The following is a 19,659-nucleotide window of genomic DNA, read 5'->3' on the forward strand; positions in this document are numbered from 1 at the left end:
TCCGTCCTTCCTTCAGTCTGTCTGTAACATTTTTTGTCCTCTCTGTTTCTCCTAAATTCCTTGAAGGATTTTCATAAAACTTGGGTCAAATGATCATCTCATCAAGACGATGTGCAGAACTCATGAGCCAGCCATGTTGGCTCAAGGTCAAGGTCACAACTCAAGGTCAAAGGTTTGAGCCTTCCATTTTGTGTCCGCTCTGTATCTCTTAAACTCCTTGAAGGATTTTCTTGAAACGGGTCAAATGATCACCTCATCAAGACGATGAGCAGAACTCAAGATTCAGCCATGTCTGCTCAAGGTCAAGGTCACAACTTAAAGGTCAAAGGTTTGAGCCTTCCATTTTGTGTCTGCTCTGTATCTCCTAAACCCCTTGAAGGATTTTCATGATACTCGGGTCAAAGGATCACCTCATCAAGACGATGTGCAGAACTCACGAGTCAGCCATGTTGGCTCAAGGTCAAGGTCACAACTCAAGGTCAAAGCTTTGAGCCTTCCATTTTGTGTCCACTTTGTATCTCTTAAACCCCTTGAAGGATTTTCTTGAAACTTGGGTCAAATTATCACCTCATCAAGACAATGTGCAGAACTCATGATTCAGCCATGTCGGCTCAAGGTCAAGGTCACGACTCAAGGTCAAAAGTTTGAATTTTGTATCTTTTAAACCCCTTGAAGGATTTTCATGATACTTAGGTCAAATGATCAACCCATCAAGACGATGTGCAGAACTCAGTCAGCCATGTTGGCTCACTGTCAAGGTCACAACTCAAGATCAAAGGTTTGAGCTTTCCATTGTGTGTCCGCTCTGTATCTCCTAAACCCCTTGAAGAATTTTCAAATCATTGATGTCGACATACATGGACTATAAAATATAATTAACAGTGTCAATACTTCCACCCAATATCATCAAGTGAACCCTTTCACTATCCATAACAGCGACAGGGGATATAGCTGTCTTTCTGACTGCCTTGTTAAAATAGATGTAATATGTTAGAATGAATATGTCATCAATTGTAAAAGTTGGAAAAAAGTTAACTTTTTCTTTTTGTTTTACAGGACTGTTAGACCAAGACTGACATTGTATATGTGCCAGGAACCTGGGACAGGTACCATATTCAACTGTATTAACTTTTACAAAATTGCTCAACATAGTCTTAATAAAAACAGGTGTTGATTGTTGAACAAGGGGCCACCCTAGCTGGTTGTTTCAGCTCAAACTTTGCTTAGCTTATGTGAAAGACATATAGCTAACTTGCAGTTATATTTTATTTGTTTTCATCACCTGCACAATTATAGGTCATGTGGTGACTTGCCAGTTTTTAATGGTGGAGTAAGACCCCCAGGCCCCCCAGGTGCCCCTTTTTGTGTTATTTCTGATATGGCCAGTGACTTGGATAGAGTCAACAACATTTTGTAAGCCACTTGGAGGGCTTCCTACATATAAGAATTCTACACCCCAAGTGTGGTTTCAAATCCACAGCAGTGAGTAGCAAATGATTTGAAGACAGTGACCTAATGACCTTGTCCCTTGCTTACAAAATGTCTTAGGTTGTACCAAGATGCTCACCAGTACATAAAATAATGCCTAGAGGGGCACCTGAGATCTTCTTTTACCATTCAAACTAAAAATTTCACTTATGTCTGGAGATATGTCATTAAAATGAAAAACAAAGTCATAGAACCCGCTTCATAGCCCTGAATTTTTTTTTTGCCAAAAAGTCCATGAAAGCCATAAAATAGAAACACCATCATCAAAATTGCACATGTTTTAAACCATTACTGTAAATAAATATTGTATTATGTTTCTACAGATTTTTGTACAGTGATAAGGAAATTTATGATGAGCAAATATCAATTTTGTGAAACAAATGGTTGAATAGTGTATAGTTTGAAACAATAAAAGATAGTGTTTTGAATACTGGTCCTCGGGTAAAATGTCATTGATACACCTAGAGGGAAGACTAGTGAAATCTAATTATACTGCTTATGTATGAGAGTTTTTTGTATCATTTCAGTATATCATGCAGTGTACCTAGAACAGCTAACTAGTCAAGAGCTTGTCCAGAAGATCTCAGAGCTTGTCAAGATAGATGCCTACAGAATCGGCCAAATTTATGTTCAGGGTCCCTCATCCATACATATTCTTCTGTCTGATGAGGTAGAGTGGATTTATTATTAAATACTCACTGGTTTATGTCATTGATATATATATATTAATACACATTTGTCTTCTATCTGTCTCAGAATTCAAAGTATGTTTACATTTTGGAGTGCCGTTGCACGCATAAAAATGGTTCAGTCAGAAATATGGTAGGTCATGGTAGGTACCTTACATAATACCTTACCTTAACACATGGGCATATGAAAAAATCTTGGAAGCTTTTTAGATGAATCCATCATCTATGTTACTTACTGTCTTAGAATACATGAAAACTGACTATTTGAATTCAAGACACAAACTCTTCCAGATCTGAAAGCTTTCTTTATGCTCCGGCATGTTAATGTAGCACATGTAATATACTTTATAAGAATGGCTTCCTACAGCTGTAAAACATCTCAAAAGAAATTTCAACATTAGGGACAGAAAAATGTCAGTGGTAGGGATATTTTATAGACCTCTGAAAACTGTCAACTGTATGAATATTTCATAGACTTCTCAGAAAATTGTCAGCTGTACGAATATTTCACAGACTTCTCAGAAAATTGTCAGCTGTGTGAATATTTCATCGACTTCTAGAAAATTGTCAGCTGTGAAAATGTTTCATAGACTTCTCAGAAAATTGTCAGCTGTATGAATATTTCATTGACTTCTAGAAAATTGTCAGCTGTAAAAATACATGTATTTCATTGACTTTTCAGAAAATTGTCAACTGTAGGGATATTTTAAAAACATCTCAGTTGGAGATATTTTTTCCCCCAGATACAAAGTATATGGGGGCTATATTGGAGTCATGCATGACTGTCTGTTGGTCCATCCATCTGTTCAACATTGACTCCATGTCTTCTTGACCACTGGGGAGCTATCGATTAAACTAACATGAATTGTTAACCTCATGAAGACGACATGCAGACAACATAATCCAGGTCACTAGGCCCAAGGTCACTTTACTGCTCTAAATTGTCTTAACGCTTGGAAGGTTTTCATAAAACTAACATCATAAGTTTATCTTAATAAGAAGACGTGCTGAGTGCACAACCCGGGTCATTAGGTCCAAGGTCAAGGTCACACTGATGTCAACCCTCAAATAGCTTTACTTTGTGTTTAATTTACAGACAAAGAACTTAGATTATTACAAGTCCAGTATGAACAGTAAGTAAACATGGAAAAGTTTAAGGCAATGGTGGTCTAGTATGTAAAGAGTTTGACATGCATCACAGAAGCCGGTGCTTGGTTGGAAAGTGGCTGGAGGCACAATGCCTTCCGTCCCAATTCTTCAAAATAAAAACTTCGTATGCATGAAGTGTCATGGTTTTGGTTCAAATGGCTATTTCATGGGTACATGAATTCATGGATTTCAACTTTGGAAGTTGAGATGAATGAGAATTTTATCTGTTCTTTTGGGCTTTGAATTTTATGGATTATCACAACCATGAAATGTATGAAAATTAGTCCCCTTCATGAATATAAATGATTTCACATTATGACACTTCTGCTAGTTTTGGCAAGAATTGGATAGAATGGTTATTCAGATAAGCTCCTGGCTGTTGCTACAATAGAATTTTAATGAAATAGTATAAACTTAACACAGATATGAACAAGTAGATTTTACTGCTTCAGGTTGTCAGAAACTTACAGGAACAATCCAGATACTGGATAGAGATTATGAAGGGTAGGTACAAATTAAATGTCTTATTCACCTGTTCTTAACTAAATTCAGGATCTTCTTACCTGGTATTGAGGCACTTAAATGACGTTCAGTTCAAATTTGGTATTTGCTTAATTTGGAAAAATTATCAGATTTAGTGAATGAAACAGTTACTGGGTTTTGATTTTAAAATAGTCCATATTGAGCAATTGGGCTTTTATGAAGGGACCATGGTTTAAATTCACTCCCTACGGTGTTTGCAGTCACAATCTTATATTAGTCTATTGCTGTGGTACTGTAATACTGTTCCCATTCTTCATTGTTTCAAAGTTAAAATCAAAATATCAAAGTTGACACACTTTCTGCTATTAAGTTTTACAGGATTACATTGAAATTTGTTTATCATCTACAATATTCTAGTTACAAGTTTAATTGTTATAAATAATTGTTGGTCTTTTGAAACTTTCCAGAAGAGAATTCAGATTTGGTCAAGATTCTTCTGAAGGGAATAGAATGAGAGATGTAAGAGGAACGTGGCAGTATTGTGGACATGGTACAAATGGCTCTAGCCTTGTCTAATCATCTTGTGATACGTTTTGATGCACTAACAAGGTTCCAAGTGTTGCAGTGATGCACATGTTATATATACATATATGCCTGCTCAAATGTTGCACATGTTTAGAATGTGTTATATGAAATATACATTTTCCAGTTGAAGTTTCAGTGAATGTGTATTTTGTAGAACTGCCATGTGTGCTATATATGACGTAAAAATGTGGTAATATTGACAGATGAACTGGAAATATGTTATCAAAAGACATAAATACACATATTATGATGTAAGAAAGATAACACTAGGGGGAGCCTCTAAATGTATAGATTAACTGGCATTTTCTTAAGACAAGCAAAGCACATACAGCATGGCCTACTAGCCAAGTCCTTGGAAGCAAAACAAACCAAAAAAAACCTGATAGGTTGATATAAGACATGGGTGTACATGTGTAAAAATCCCACCTATACAGAAATCAATTGCGCATTTCAGTTTTGCATGAGCAAAATAAATCATGAAAAGTGTGAGAAAATCATGTTTAGCCTATGAAATGCTTCATCCTCTGCCACCCTACAACCAGCTTACTACAGCAATAAAAGTTGCCTAAAAGTCAACATATACTCATACCAGTTCACGCATTGTACACATTACATACATGTATTATTGCTAAGCCTGAAATAAATTTCTTATAGAACCATCATTATGCATTAAAGCCACCAAAATGATATTTGCCTGGGCATCTTTCTTCAAAAATGAGTTGCACCCATGTGAAGTAAATTTTGAGGGTGTGGAAGGGCTATATTTGGGTCACTTTGTTCCATCTGTCTTGACTTCAGCTGTTTTGAAACATTTTAAGACATTGACTTTCACACCACTGAATGCCTTTTCATGAATTAAGAAATAATTTATAGCAAAAGAGTGCTTTAACACTAATTATGCACGATGGGTGGTTATACGTTGGGCGTAATAATTGCACGAGGGCGCAGTCCAAGTGAAATTAGTTGTACGACGTATTACCGCCCAAGTGTATTAATAGTGTTAAAACACTCTTTTGCTATAAATTATTTCGATTTTAATATGCCCTTAATCTAAAACAGTAGATAAAATATAGAAGCGCTCTTTCTTGGTCGCAACAAGAACTTTGACGTCACCGCATGTTAACGTGACGTCATTCTAGCGTAAGAGTGTTTTAACAGAGACAAGCATATTAGAATTGCATATAAAGCAGTGCAGTTCTTTATAGACAATCACAATTTTAGCAAGCCTATAGTGAGGGTATGAATCACATTCAGTGATGGCACCAGTTTGTTAACATTCATTTTCATATAAATGCAGGTTCAATGTTATTTATCAAGAATTTTTTTTATAAAATAGGATTGGCAGCATTACATGTTACAGTATAGGTACCAGTTGGGTCATATCACATTTTGATAAATATATAACATGAGTAAGGACACTTTTAATGACCCTTTCTGTATGGTTAAGTGCATATGCACCTACACTTAAATATATAATATAAATAACTATAATAAGACGCCATAGTGTAATGTAACCACACAATCAAAACAGGTTTAGTTTAACAATTTGATTACAAGACCAACGTTTCGGCTTTTACAGAGCCTTTTTCAGGGGGTAACATAAATAATATAACGTTCTTTAGCTAGAGTAAAATTGGAAATACTGCAGTTGATGAACTTTCACGCATGAATTAAGAAATAATCTATAGCAGAACCGTGTTATAACATATTGAAACAATATGGTAAGGTTATACTTGTGTTGAATTATTTCATGAGGGCATTGCCCAAGTGAATTATAAACCCGGTGTATAACCAAAACGTATTGTTTAGATGTTAATACATGATTCTGGTCTATATTCTAACTGTTCTAATATGTCTTTTGTGTAAACAAGTAGATGAAATAGGGGAGCACTATTTCATGGTGCATTTATGGCGCTAAATATAGTGAGTCAATGTGATGTCACCATGTAACAGTGTTTTTAACAGTTAAAATACAGGAAGTAACACGTTGCGCTCAATAACTAAGAAGTGTGTAGATGTTTAATAAGTTCTATTTTTACACTTAATAACCAGTACAGTCTGTTTGAATTAAGTGTTACACCATTCTGTTATATCATTTCGATTCTGAAATGTCTTTTATAAAAAATGGAAGATCAAATGTAGAATCACTCTTTCTCGGCACCTGAATGGCGCCAAATAATGACGATGTTATGTCAGATTTCCATGTTCTAATGGAAATGTGCATGGATTTTTCATATATGAATACGAGATCAAACACTAAATGATATTCTTACGTCAGTATGGAAAATGAAGTCTTAGGTCCTGTCGTAAGTACATGTGGATGGAAAACAATAGAAATGGAAATGGTTTTTGCGATGCTTTCTATTACAGCAATTATTAGTTACTTGTTGTTTTTGTTCACAGTTTATAATTCTCATCTCACCCAAAAGCATGAATAATTTATATGCAATAAAACAGTTTTGACACATTTATGATTATGATGTGGAAACATTTCCTTTAGCCATGTAAAAATGTTACCGGTCTTTTTCGAACATGTATATCATACAATACACAGATCAGATTATCACATTTTGAACTTGTACCTCATTTTAAACATTATCACCAACTTTTAAGGTTTAATGTTATGTTAAGATTATATAACTGTAAGATATTATATGTATAAAAGGGTATGCCATAGTTGTAAATAATCAGAAAAAAATGCTATGTTACTATGTTAAATATTGGGATAAATTTGTGACAGATTTATTTTTACAGGTATAAATGTTGCAAATGAGAAAATAGTATTAAAATGCCACTAACTTAAAATGCTTTTTATTGATACAGCTAATGCTTGTAATAAACTCGCATCCAGATTTCATATATATATATATAATACAGAACTTGATCAAAATGGTTGAAATGTATGTAATTTTGTAAAGTATGATTCTATGAAATCAGGTATTTTTGTAAGGCTTAAAAAAAAGTTTGCTGTATTTGAAATTATAGTTTTATTATGGTTGCTTGATTCAGTGTTAAAGGTCTAAAATTTAGACTTAGACAAAAGAACGTTAAATTTTCAATAATGAATTTGCCTTGTTTTTATTTCAAATAAATTTATACAGATAGAATTTTGCTATGCTGACTGTATATACCTCTAGAAGGTATTTTCTTGCAAAATTTTGTTAGATTTGTTTCAAAATTGGCAATGACAGACAAGAACAAAAATTTGGTATTTTAAAGACCGAATTTTCAGACTTTTAAAAGTCTTTTGAATATGAGCCCTGAACATTACACAGAAATCTGATCTGTGCGTTACTTGCAGACCTGTCTGCATCATTATCTACATTATGTGGCTTCTGGAAAAGGAAAAGGATTTCATATTAGTTGAATAATAGATTATTCACTAGAAAATGGGAAACCACAGAAGCATAACTGTTAGTTATTTGCAAGGCAAAATATTTTTGTTTCCATTACGTCAGTCAGTACTGTATTTCTCTGTGTATAAATTACATTGATTTACAACTTTCATCTCGTGCTTTACTTACAAAAATCACTGGAAAATAAAAGTTTCTATGTTTAAAGTGCACCAGGTACTTTTCCTCAGATTTCAGAGATTAAAATCAGTGCATTATTCACAGAGAAAAGTAGTAAGACAAAATTGACCTTTTCACAAATCATGAAAATATTACCATGATAAATTGACCTTTGATCTCATTGATTTTGGTCTTCATAATGGTAGGTGGGATCTTTTTAACATTTGTATATGGATAAGCATTACTTCTTGTTTATTATTTAGTGATAATATTGCTGTTTTGTACTATTAGATAATGTAAAAATTGTACATTTGTCTTTATTGTAAAATGTTTTTTAAAAATGATGAAGAAATCTTATCACATTGTTGTTTTCTTTGGTGAACCCCAAAACTGTTTGAGTGACCTCCCCTGAATCAACGAGAGTATGTCTGCGGCTAGGTATGTTCAAGTTTGTACACTTATTTTACCTAGTAAATCAACTAATTTCATTTTGGGAAGTTGCATGCGCATCATTTCAATACTAATTGCCTTCTTGAGACTCTACTTAATCATGACCTGTACACTTCAAAGATTGGCCATTTGGGATAATTAAGAGCTTTAATTTCCTTGGATATCTTAGATGTAGATCAACATATTCAAAGGAAAACTATCTGATTCAAGTAAGTGATTCTGTATTGGAAAAAACGAGAAACTAGAGATTGTTTTGCGCGGAAAATGTATGGCTTGCAGAAATGGTTAAATACAAATTAAGGAACACCACTCCTGGTAAAATCACTGAACCATAACATTCCAAAAATTGAAATTCCAGCCAGTGGTATAGAAGTTGCACTGACATTGAAGAATTTGATAGTCAACGATCATGACTCCAGAGCATGCAGATGATATTCACAACTACACCACACTAACTGTGAGATCTGGTAAAATTCAGCCCAACAGTATACAGCAAGTAGTGTAACAAGAGCTGGCTGTCTTGTTCGGCTATTCTATCTGTCCCAGAAGCAGGAATATTACCTATAGAGTTTCAATCCAGTATCTACATTAGTTTTGGAGATAGTAACTTGAATGCACCCGAAGAAACGTGTGAAGTTTCAATTCAATATTTGCATTAGTTTTTGAGATAGTAACTTGCATGCAAAACTTTAACCAGGGTTTTCTAAGTCCAAAAGGGGGCATAATTTGCCCAAAATACATGTCGTTATTATGGGTCTTGATGCTATAACCTAGTTTTACAACCCCAAAGACACATAAAAGTTTCAAATCAATATCTGCATTAGTTTTGGATAGTAACTTTAACCAAGTTTTTTTTTAATGCCAAAAGGGGGTATAATTTGCCCTAAAAATACATATCAGAGTTATGGGACTTGATCCTGTGAGGTTGCTTATTGACCTAGAAAAAGAAAAAATAAGTTTCAAAGCTATATGCCTTTAAATAATAGCTACAGTCATGTTCTTGCATGCAAAACTGACCAGGATTTTCCAGGTCCAAAAGTGGGCATAATTTGGCCAAAATGCATGTCAAGAGTTGTGGGACAATGCTATCACCTAGTTTTATTATACCTCAAAGACAAGTGAAGTTTCAACTCAATATCTGCATTAGTTTTTGAGATAGTAACTTGCATGCAAAACTTAAACCAGGATTTTCTAAGTCAAAAAAAGGGGCATAATTTGGCCAAAATGCATGTCAGAGTTATGTGACTTGATGCTATCACCTAGTTTTATAACCCCAAAGACGTGAAGTTTCAAATTTTTGAGAGGACCTTAAAACGATGCCACAGACCAAGTTCAATGAAGATCCATCAAGCGGTTCGTAAGAAGAAATCGTTTAAAGCTATTTCTATTTTTAGACCTAGTAGCCCCTACAAGAGGGCCGACTACCCCCATTTGAACAAATTTTGGATAGGACTTTATAATGATGCTACAACCCATGTTTGATGAAGATCCACCCAGCAGTTAATGAGAAGTCATTTAAAGGTATTTTTAATTTTAGCTTTAGCAGCCCATATTAATATTGGGAGATTTTTGTTTGTGTTGGGTTTAACGCCATTTTTCAACAGTATTGGGAGAGGACCTTATAATAAAGCTACAGACAAAGTTTGCTAGAGATCCATCAAGCAGTTCATGAGAAAAAGTGTTTCAAAGGTTTTCACTTAAAACAAACTTTATTATAATTGTTGCAAGTCAAATTTAACTTATGACTCTATAACAAAATTATTTCCTTTAACAATCTCATAATTACGTTTACATCCTTAAAATCTTTGCATTATCATAAGTATGTCTACTTTTATAATGCTTCATTCTATAAACTGGCATTCTAAGTTTAGCACAAACAGAATCTGGTATAATGAATACAAATATTAACTTATTTCTTCTATTTAAAGGCAATTTCTGTACTGACTCTTGTAACTAAGCACAGCTCTACTTCCTTCTTGAATTATGTAACAATACTATAAATAATACTTCAATTAATCTTAAAGGTAAATATTTCAGAATTTGTAGTTCCTGGGTTCCATCTTTGCTGTCACTTAGGTGCTCAGACTCTCTAACATTTGTTTTCACATGATCTTATGCCATAACCAACAAATGATATATATATATGAAAAACCTGTTTCTAAATATTTTATTAGAATTCCTGTTCACTATATTTCCACAACTTAACTGTCCCATCATCGCTACAAGATGCTAAAAGATTTTCAATTTTTGGATTCCATGATACAGAGTTCACATCCTGATCATGTGCATGTCTTGCAGTCCCAGCAAGACTAAATGATGGTTGATTCATGTCTGACCCCTCTTCCTCCTTAAACACTCGAATACAATCATCTCCACATCCTGTAACCAGTCTGCCAGTTAAATATGACCAGTCTACATCAAATATGGCTCGGTTGTGATATCCTGATATTGTGCACACGCACTTCCAGGAACCATCATTTCCAGTTGTTGGAACGCCCTCTTTATTACCAGGCAAATATTCCTGCCATATTTTTACTGTTTTATCATCACTTACAGATGCAAGCCTGCTTCCACTTTTATCAAAACAAACTTTCCACACAGTTGATTCATGGGATTCCAAGGTAGCATAACATGTCCAATCATCAATTTCTTCTTTGTACACCTTGACTGTGTCATCATAACTACACGAGGCGAGAACCTCTTTGCTAGGGTGCCACGTGCAGTGTTTAACATCCTGTGTATGTGAGCTCAATACACTGGCACATTCATAATCTTCATCATCTGTCACTGCAAAATACAATGTACTTATTTATTACCCTTGACAATAAAACCCTACAAAAATGTCATAATAGTTCATTTCACCCGAAAAGCATGCACCAAAGTGACATATATTGTGCATGCTTTTCGGGGGAAATAAATTTTCCACCAAAATAAACTTTCCACAAAGCTTGTTAAAAGGACCATTGGTAATAAGTTTGCAATATATATGTTGGAAAATTTTCATGTGATATAAAACTAAAAATATTCTGAAAGGAGTAAAGTGTCTTCCTTGAATGCCTTGGTGAATAATTACAGTTTCAAATTGGACACAAAATGGACTTAATAAACTTTTGATCCCCAACTAAGACCTTGATATTGGGACCAGGGCCTTGCATGTGACATGTGGCCATGCTGTAGTGAACAATTATGCAAAGTCATTTTGATGGATTATAGAAATGAAGTTATGGACAGGACAATCTAAAACAAGCAAATTCGATGAATTGGTATCCCCCGCCGAAAAGGGTTTGTGGTCAGAAATGTCAAAAAAAATATATCTGGCAAAAAGTTAAGGATATTACTAAGAAGCAAATAATTTCATTTGTCAAAATCAATTTAACAGAAAATGAATGCTATTTTTTGGTTGGGGAAGAGGGGGCAGCAGGGGTGACTGGGTGAGGGTACAAAACATCGATTATGATTGTCATTGATCATTGATGTTGATTATAAATATTGAATATTGATGGAAAATTAAAAATGAAAAAAAAAATAAAATGGTGGAGGGGGGGGGGATGACTTGGTGGAGGAGTGAGGTGGGGGAACAGTACAACTTTGCATGTTGATAAATATTCATGGAAGGTTTGAAAATAATAATAATAAAAAGGAAAGATTTTTTTTTTTTTTTGGGGGGGGGGGGGGGGGGGGGGGGGGGGGGGGGGTGTGATGAAGGCAAGGTGGTGACCAGGTGTGGGTACACAAATGTTTATACTAAATGTTCATGGAAAAGAATGAAAGAAGTTTTATGAAATTCTACCAATTGGTTGGCTTATTATGTACAAATCTGTAGATTTTCAAACAATTAAAGGGCAATAACTCTAAGGAAAATTGACCAATTGAAAAAAAAAATGACAGACATCATCGAAGTATGTTGGTTCATATTATCTAAGTTCATGAAATTCCACCACCTTGTTACTGAGAAATGGCTGCAGATGTGGATTTTTCATTTAATCAAGGGCAATAACTCTAAGGGAAATTGACCAATCCTAAAAAGACCTTGATGGGCATCATCGCAGTATGTTGATTCATGTTTATTTCAAGTTTCATGAAATTCTACCAGCTAGTTACTGAAAATGGCTGCAGATTTTTGGATTTTTCATTAATCAAGGCAATAACTCTAGGAAATTGACCAATCCAAAAAAACCGACGGCATCATCGCAGTATGCTGATTCATGTTTATTTCAAGTTTCATGAATTCTACCAGCTAGTTACTGAGAAATGGCTGCAGACGGACGCACGCACGCACACATGGACGGACAACGCCATTTCAATACCCCCCTCCTGATTTCATCGGCGGGGGATAATTATAGTAATGAAGTTATGGACAGGACAATCTATAAACCTCTTATCCCAAAGAGCGGCTGTAACCTTTAAGCTATGGACTTTAGCCGTCATTTATGTCATTAACTTTTATGCCAGATTATTTGGATGATGAGGGATATGAACTGGACACAAAACCTTGAACAGACAGGTGGAAGCAAAGCCAGACAATCACTGTAATAACTATACAGCATTCTTCATGGTAATATCACCAGGAGAAGCAACTTTTTTTTAAGGTTTTAACTGTTACCCAACAGACCCTAGAATTAAGGCCTGACCCTAATAGGTTTTTCATCTTGGAAAATAATTTTTTGAAAAAAAAAAAAAAAAATGACACATTTTATAAAATTCAAAAGACCATAACTCCTAAACCAGGTAAGTTACACATATGTCCTGAAAATACAGCAAGTGCTCTTTGTAGTGATACCTTTTTGTACGTTTGGGACAGATCGGAGGAGTCATCCTGAAATTGCACAATACACAATTACATAAAACATTCTGTACATTTTCAAAGGGCCCTAACTCCAGATAATATGCTCAAGTTCACTTTATAGTGATACATTTCTGCATGTTTAGGCCAAATTCGATGTCTAGACAAAGAAGGACAAGAAGATAATTCAATGTTCACTCCTATCCAACGTTATTCAGACAGAAGTAAAATTTCCTATAAAAATTTTTTTTTGGGTCAAGCACATTTAAAATGTGAGACAAACTACTGTGGGGTCAGTACTTTGGGGATAAATGCAGCATCTACTAAGACTTTGTAAAACATAGTACATCTAGAAGTACCTTCAATAAAAAGACTCAAGATATATGATCATAATTATACCTTCCCATATCCACACACTCTTGTCTCTACTGCAGGTTGCTAGGAGACTTCCTGTACATGCCCAGGAAACAGCCTTGACCTCATTTTCATGACCTTCCAAGGTTGCTATACACTCAAATTCGCCTTCTTTACGGCTCCATATACACACAGTTGCATCAAAGCTTGAACTTGCAAGGTAGTTGCCACAAGGTGACCATGACACATACCTTAAATATAAAGTAAGATATATTCAACCAGTTTTTTTGAAAAAATATGCCTGTTATTGTTAAGATACTGTGGCTATTTCGTATTGAGGTAAACACTACTGTCAGTATTGTACACTAACCCTTTGTTAATTTCTAACTTTTCTTACTAAAGGTTCCAGACTTTCAGAATGTATTCAGTTTTGACGTTGCTTTACTTGTGCAAATTATACTAAGAATAGCAAGTAAAACTTTATTTACCACTAAGTTACATCCATGACTGAAGCAAATGAAATTTAGAATTACCAAGAGCTGTCCGTAAGACAGCATGCTCAACTTTTCTCAGTGCTTGACTCTGAATTAGAGCTTTGCCAGTAAAAACTTTATAAAACTTTAACCAAATAATTCTAAGTTAAAAAGGGGCATAACTCTGTCAAAATTCAAATCAGAGTTATGGGAATTGTTTCTCCTGGTGTAGACTTTGATAGTAAATAACTATTTTAAGTTTCAAGTCAAAAGCTCTGACAGTAATAGAGATATTTGACTTCATCAAAAACTTTAACAAACAAGAGCTGTCTCCATAGGATGACACATGCCCCTGATGGCACTTTGAATGAATAGTTATGGCCAATGTTAGAGTTTAGGACCTTTGACCTACGGACATGGGTCTTGCGCGCGACACGTCGTCTTACTGTGGTACACATCCATGCCCAATATTTTTAAAATCCAAGCATGAATGACAAAGATATGGACCGGACACGCCCATCAATGCACTATGTTGAAATATGACCTTTAACATCTATGTGTGACCTTGACCTTTGAGCTACGGACCTGGGTCTTGCGCACGACACGTCGTCTTACTGTGGTACACATTTATGCCAAGTTATTTGAAAATCCATCCATGGATGACAAAGATATGGACCGGACACGAATGCACTATCATGAAAAATGACCTTTAACGTCTAAGTGTGACCTTGACCTTTGACTACGGACCTGGGTCTTGCACGCGACACGTCGTTCTTACTGTGGTACCAATTCATGCCAAGTTATTTGAAAATCCATCCATGATGAACAAAGATATGGACCGGACATCGCCCAACTATCATGAAAAATGACTTTAAGTCTAAGTGTGACTTGACCTTTGAGCTACGGACCTGGGTCTTTCGCGCGACACGTCGTCTTACTGTGGTACACATTCATGCCAAGTTATTTGAAAATCCATCCATCGATGACAAAGATATGGACCGGACACGAAAATTGCGGACAGACTGACAGGCCTGACAGACTGACAGACTGACAGACGGTTCAAAAACTATATGCCTCCCTTCGGGGGCATAAAAAAATCTAAGTTAAAAAAGGGCATAACTCTGTCAAAATTCAATCAGAGTTATGGGGATTGTTTCTCCTGGTGTAGACTTTGATAGTAAATAAATACCGGGTATTTTAAGTTTCAAGTTCATAGCTTTGATAGTAACAGAGATATTTGACCTTATCAAAACCTTTAACCAATGGCGGCCGGGGCGAGTGCAATAGCTCTACTTTTTCTTTGAATCAATCTACATAGACAGTTACTTCCCTTTGAAAACTGCTCTTTAAATGTGTTCACATTGTTAGAATTTAAACAAATCAGCTCATCATGGGTGTATGTCTACTGTTATACTGCTTGGGTGCATTCTATGCTCTTAAAGATCTTTTCACAGAATTTATTATCTGTCACAACAGAGGTCTTTAAGTGATGCGTGCTGGCTGTAAAAAGTTTCGTCATACTTGAACTCAGTGTTGTCATATTTTCTGACCCTTTGGGATCATGGCGAACATTCATTTCTACTGTAATATAATTTTGCTGAAGCTGGTGCTAGAGAGAGTGAGAGGTATTGCACATTACGTCTCATGAAAAAACTCGATCAAACCAAATCTGCTATTGAATTGCTTGGTTGCATTCTATGATTCCAAAGGATCTTTTCACTGAATTTATTATTTACTCTAAGGAATGTTCAGATGTGACACCAATTGGTTTATTGGTTGAATATATTAACTAGAGCTATCACTAAAGGTGATTAATGTACCCCCCGCATGCACTGACACAGTACATTGCAATTTGACACACACAAGATTGCATAATTATGTGGACTGTATGTATAAGAACGTAACATGCACCATGCACAACTAGGGTTGGTACTGATCACTTGTGTAAAGTTTCATTAAATTGTGTGCAAGGGTTCGGAAGGCGCGCACAAGATTGCATATGCAGACTGTATGTACATAGTATGTTAACAAGAAACAAAGTCCCATAACTCTGCAATTTTTGATGTTGAAAGAACCTAACATGCTCCATGCACAACTACTGTTGTTACTGATCACTTGTGTGAAGTTTCATTAAATTGTGTCAAGGGGATGAGGAGAGATGGTGCGCACAAGATTGTGTCTATGTATATAGTAAAGTAACAAAAAACAAAGTCCCGTAACTCTGCAGTTTTTTTTTCTGAAAGAACCTAATAAGCCCCATGCACACCTACTGTTGTTACTGATCACTTGTGTGAAGTTTCATTAAATTGAGTCAAGGGGATGAGGAAAGATGGTGCGCACAAGATTGTGTCTATGTACATAGTATAGTAACAAAAAACAAAGTCCCGTAACTCTGCAGTTTTTTTTCTGAAAGAACCTAACATACCCCATGCACAACTACTGTTGTTACTGATCACTTGTGTGAAGTTTCATTAAATTGTGTCAAGGGGATGAGAGAGATGGGGACAGATGTGTCTATGTATTAGTAAGTAACAAGAAACAAAGTCCGTAACTCGCATTTTTTTTCTGAAGACTAACATGCCATGACAACTACTTTGCTACTGATCACTTTTGAGTTTCATTAAATTGTGTCAAGGGATAGGAGAGATGGCACACAAGATTCTACGACAACGGGCAACCTGAAACCAGTATACCCCCACTTACAACTTTGTTGTCGGGGGGTACAATTATACTACAAACAAAACAGTATAAACCACATTTCTATCTCTAAAAAAATCATGCAGATATAATGATATTGTATTTCTTTCATCTACCTACCTTATAGTTCTCTGATGACCTTCAGTCAATATAGACTTGTTGACCCATTTATCACCTTCCTGTCCCCAGATTCTGATTGTCTTGTCTCCACCACAAGAAGCCAGAAGTGTACCTGACGGGTTCCAGGAAACACACCATACTTGGTCATCATGTCCCTCTAATGTTTGCAAGTTTGTCAGGGTGCCCATCTCGTCTTTCTATCAGTAAAAATAAGAGTAGTTTTTCCTCATTTTGTAAAAATAAAAAAATGACAATGATGTATCTGGGAATTAAATTTGTTTTTTTATAGGACCACTGCAAAAAAAAGCCATTCATTGTCATAAATTTGAATTTAAAGTGGCATCATTGGCTTTTATTAACATAACTGTAATATTTTTAGTTTTCCCCAATTAACATGATTAAGATAGTTTTATTGTCCAACATCAGGAAACTTGGAAAACATGAAAGAACATTATGGTTAGATTATCTCTCATGTAATTAGATATTCGATCCTATTTTTATTCTGGTATAATAATATATAAACTACTTACATAACAAGAGGGCCAAGATGGCCCTAGGTCGCTCACCTGAGAAACACATCATAACAGTGTAAACATGTTTCTGAGATGACCCATATTTGAACTTGGCCTAGATTTCCTCAAGGCAGTCATTCTGACTAAAATTTATGAATATCCAGTGTAAAATGCATCCCCTATTGCCTACACAAGGTTTTTCTTTAATTTGACCGGGTGACCTAGTTTTTGACCCTAATGACCCATATTCAAACCCAACCTTGATTTCATCCAAACAAATACTCTGATCAAATTTCATGAAGATCCAGTGTAAAATGCAGCCCCTACTGCATACACTAAGTTTTTCTTTGATTTGACCTAGTGACCTAGTTTTTGACCCAAGATGACCCATATTCGAACTTGACCTAAATTTCATCAAGGCAATCATTCTGACCAAAATTCATGAAGATCAATTGAAAAATACAGCCTCTATGGCATACACAAAGTTTTTCTTAGATTTGACCCATTTTCGAACTTGGCCTAGATTTCATCAAGGTAATCATTCTGACTAAAATTCATGAAGATCAATTGAAAAATACAGCCTCTATCGCATACACAAGGTTTTGCTTTGATCTGACCTAGTGACCTAGATTTTGACCCCAGATGACCAATCTTCGAACCTGTCCTAGATTTCATCAAGGTAATCATTCTGACCAAAATTCATGAAGATCAATTAAAAATACAGCCTCTATTGCATACACAAGGTTTTTCTTTGATTTGACCTAGTGACCTAGTTTTTGACCCCAGATGACCCATTTACGAACTTGGCATAGATTTCATCAAGGTTATCATTCTGACAAAATTTCATGAAGATCAGTTGAAAAATACAGCCTCTATCGCATACACAAGCTAAATGTTGACAGACAGACGCCAGACATCGAGCTATCAGAAAAACTCACCAGAGCATCTTTTGATATATCATTGCTCCACAGGTGCCCGTCCTGTCTTGGTGCCCATATGGGTGCCCCCCGCCCCCTCAAAAAGTTAAAAACCACTGTTTTGATCCTAAAACGAAAAAAAAAAAAATCGAAAAAAAAATTGTTTCTTACCGTATTTTCCCGAATTAAGGCCCCCCCTCTAATTAACGCCCCCCACCCGTTTTGGAGGGGAAAAAAAGTCAACAAGAACGAAAAAAAATCACCTACCTCATTTTTATAAGTCCACATAATAAGTAATTTACAGTAAGTATCCAATGTATTAAGAATTAAACACACTATTAAACAGTACATGTAACGTAAATCCAAAACGTTTATACTAAGTACGGTACGTATCCAATCATCAAATAGAAAAATAAACGGTAAATCCATTTTTGATTTGTTTTTGCACCACCCGCGCACAAGCTTCCTGTCGACTTTAAACAAATTTGCGGCAAAGTGTTAACCTTTTCTTCGGCAGTTCTAATAACTTTTAATTTAAAAGCCGGCACATAAACAGCGTGTCAAACCACTGACATTGTGTATTGCAGTACCCGCATGTACTAAGGAAAATTATCGGAGTACACAGCTGTTTGGTATGATGACGTAATTGTAATGTCCGAGCGTGTCACGGAATCATGAGGTACCGTATTTAAATGCATAATTTTAAGAAACACTTGCATAAAATTATGCCAAATAATAAGTTTTGGGAATTAAACAACACAGAAACACTTTACAGTTGGTTTGAAAACGATGTTTTAAGTTTTGTAAAAATTTAATTTTATTTTTTACCTCAAATGACGCCCCCCCTCTTTTATATTATACTCTTCCATATAAGAGTATCTCAAAGAAGTATAAAATACACAGAATGGCAACTGGCTGTAATCTCGCGTGATCTTGTGTCAGAGCGTGAATCGGCGTCATCTTAGTAAAAACATCGGCGAGCATGGAGTTACAATTTGTACCTTTAAAAGCTACAGTTAAAATACATGTTAGCTTCTAAAACAACATTAGTTTAATGTGAAATAGTCTTAAGACACAAAGTACACACAGCTCTTTGAGTATCTATAGGAAAAAAAAATGTTTTTTTTTGTTTCAGGCTTAAAACAGTGTTTTTATTTATTTATTTTTTTAGGGGGGGGGGCACCCCAGATATGGGCACCAAGACTGGACCAGCACCTGTGCATTGCTCCAGTCCGAGGTAACTAAATTTTACCTTTATTTTAACCAGTTTTTCTGACATATTTACATTAAATAAAACATGTCCTTTAAAACTTTAAAATCGGGACCATCTATTATTACATGAATCAGTCAAAGATAAAACACAAATTGTCTTACTCACCCTGTCAGAATCTCATGCATGTGCTGAATGTCATAAACAGGAAATGGTATTAAAATGAAACTGAAAGTA

At 35.4% G+C, this 19,659-nt stretch overlaps 2 protein-coding genes across 6 annotated transcripts in view; one reads left to right on the plus strand and one right to left on the minus strand.

Moving 5' to 3' along the window:
- LOC123561629 (transcription factor CP2-like) overlaps window positions 1-8,263 on the plus strand; it is a 35,423-nt gene extending 27,160 nt beyond the window's left edge. For all 3 annotated transcript variants that reach the window (XM_045354129.2, XM_045354128.2, XM_045354130.2), the window contains exons 16-19: window positions 1,057-1,106; window positions 2,016-2,158; window positions 3,779-3,830; window positions 4,277-8,263. In XM_045354129.2, the coding sequence (XP_045210064.1) occupies window positions 1,057-1,106; window positions 2,016-2,158; window positions 3,779-3,830; window positions 4,277-4,323 (292 nt within the window). In that variant the 3' untranslated portion in view covers window positions 4,324-8,263. The remainder of the gene's footprint in view (window positions 1-1,056; window positions 1,107-2,015; window positions 2,159-3,778; window positions 3,831-4,276) is intronic.
- Window positions 8,264-10,260: 1,997 nt separating this feature from the next.
- Window positions 10,261-19,655, minus strand: LOC123561628 (probable cytosolic iron-sulfur protein assembly protein CIAO1 homolog). Of its 3 annotated transcripts, XM_045354125.2 has the most exons (5): window positions 19,591-19,625; window positions 18,234-18,339; window positions 16,784-16,980; window positions 13,539-13,744; window positions 10,261-11,143 (listed from the first exon to the last, which is right to left on the minus strand). In XM_045354125.2, exons 1-5 carry the CDS (start codon window positions 19,608-19,610, stop codon window positions 10,527-10,529), a joined length of 1,146 nt encoding a protein of 381 aa, XP_045210060.2. In that variant the 5' UTR covers window positions 19,611-19,625; the 3' UTR covers window positions 10,261-10,526. The 3 variants fall into 3 exon arrangements, with proteins under 3 accessions (XP_045210060.2, XP_045210062.2, XP_045210061.2); XM_045354127.2 differs by lacking the exon at window positions 18,234-18,339 and having other exon boundaries at window positions 19,591-19,655; XM_045354126.2 differs by lacking the exons at window positions 18,234-18,339; window positions 19,591-19,625 and adding an exon at window positions 19,465-19,506.
- Window positions 19,656-19,659: the final 4 nt, after the last annotated feature.

This window comes from Mercenaria mercenaria, chromosome 10 (assembly GCF_021730395.1).
Source record: "Mercenaria mercenaria strain notata chromosome 10, MADL_Memer_1, whole genome shotgun sequence".
Classification (NCBI taxonomy): domain Eukaryota; kingdom Metazoa; phylum Mollusca; class Bivalvia; order Venerida; family Veneridae; genus Mercenaria; species Mercenaria mercenaria.

Excerpts from the sequence above, each read along its gene's own strand:
- LOC123561628 (XM_045354125.2), bottom strand. The coding sequence starts at position 19,610 with ATGCATGAGATTCTGACAGG. Across the intron at positions 18,340-19,590 it reads ATGCATGAGATTCTGACAGG|GATCAAAACAGTGGTTTTTA; the intron begins GTGAGTAAGACA and ends TTTTCGTTTTAG. Across the intron at positions 13,745-16,783 it reads GGTCATCAGAGAACTATAAG|GTATGTGTCATGGTCACCTT; the intron begins GTAGGTAGATGA and ends TTTATATTTAAG.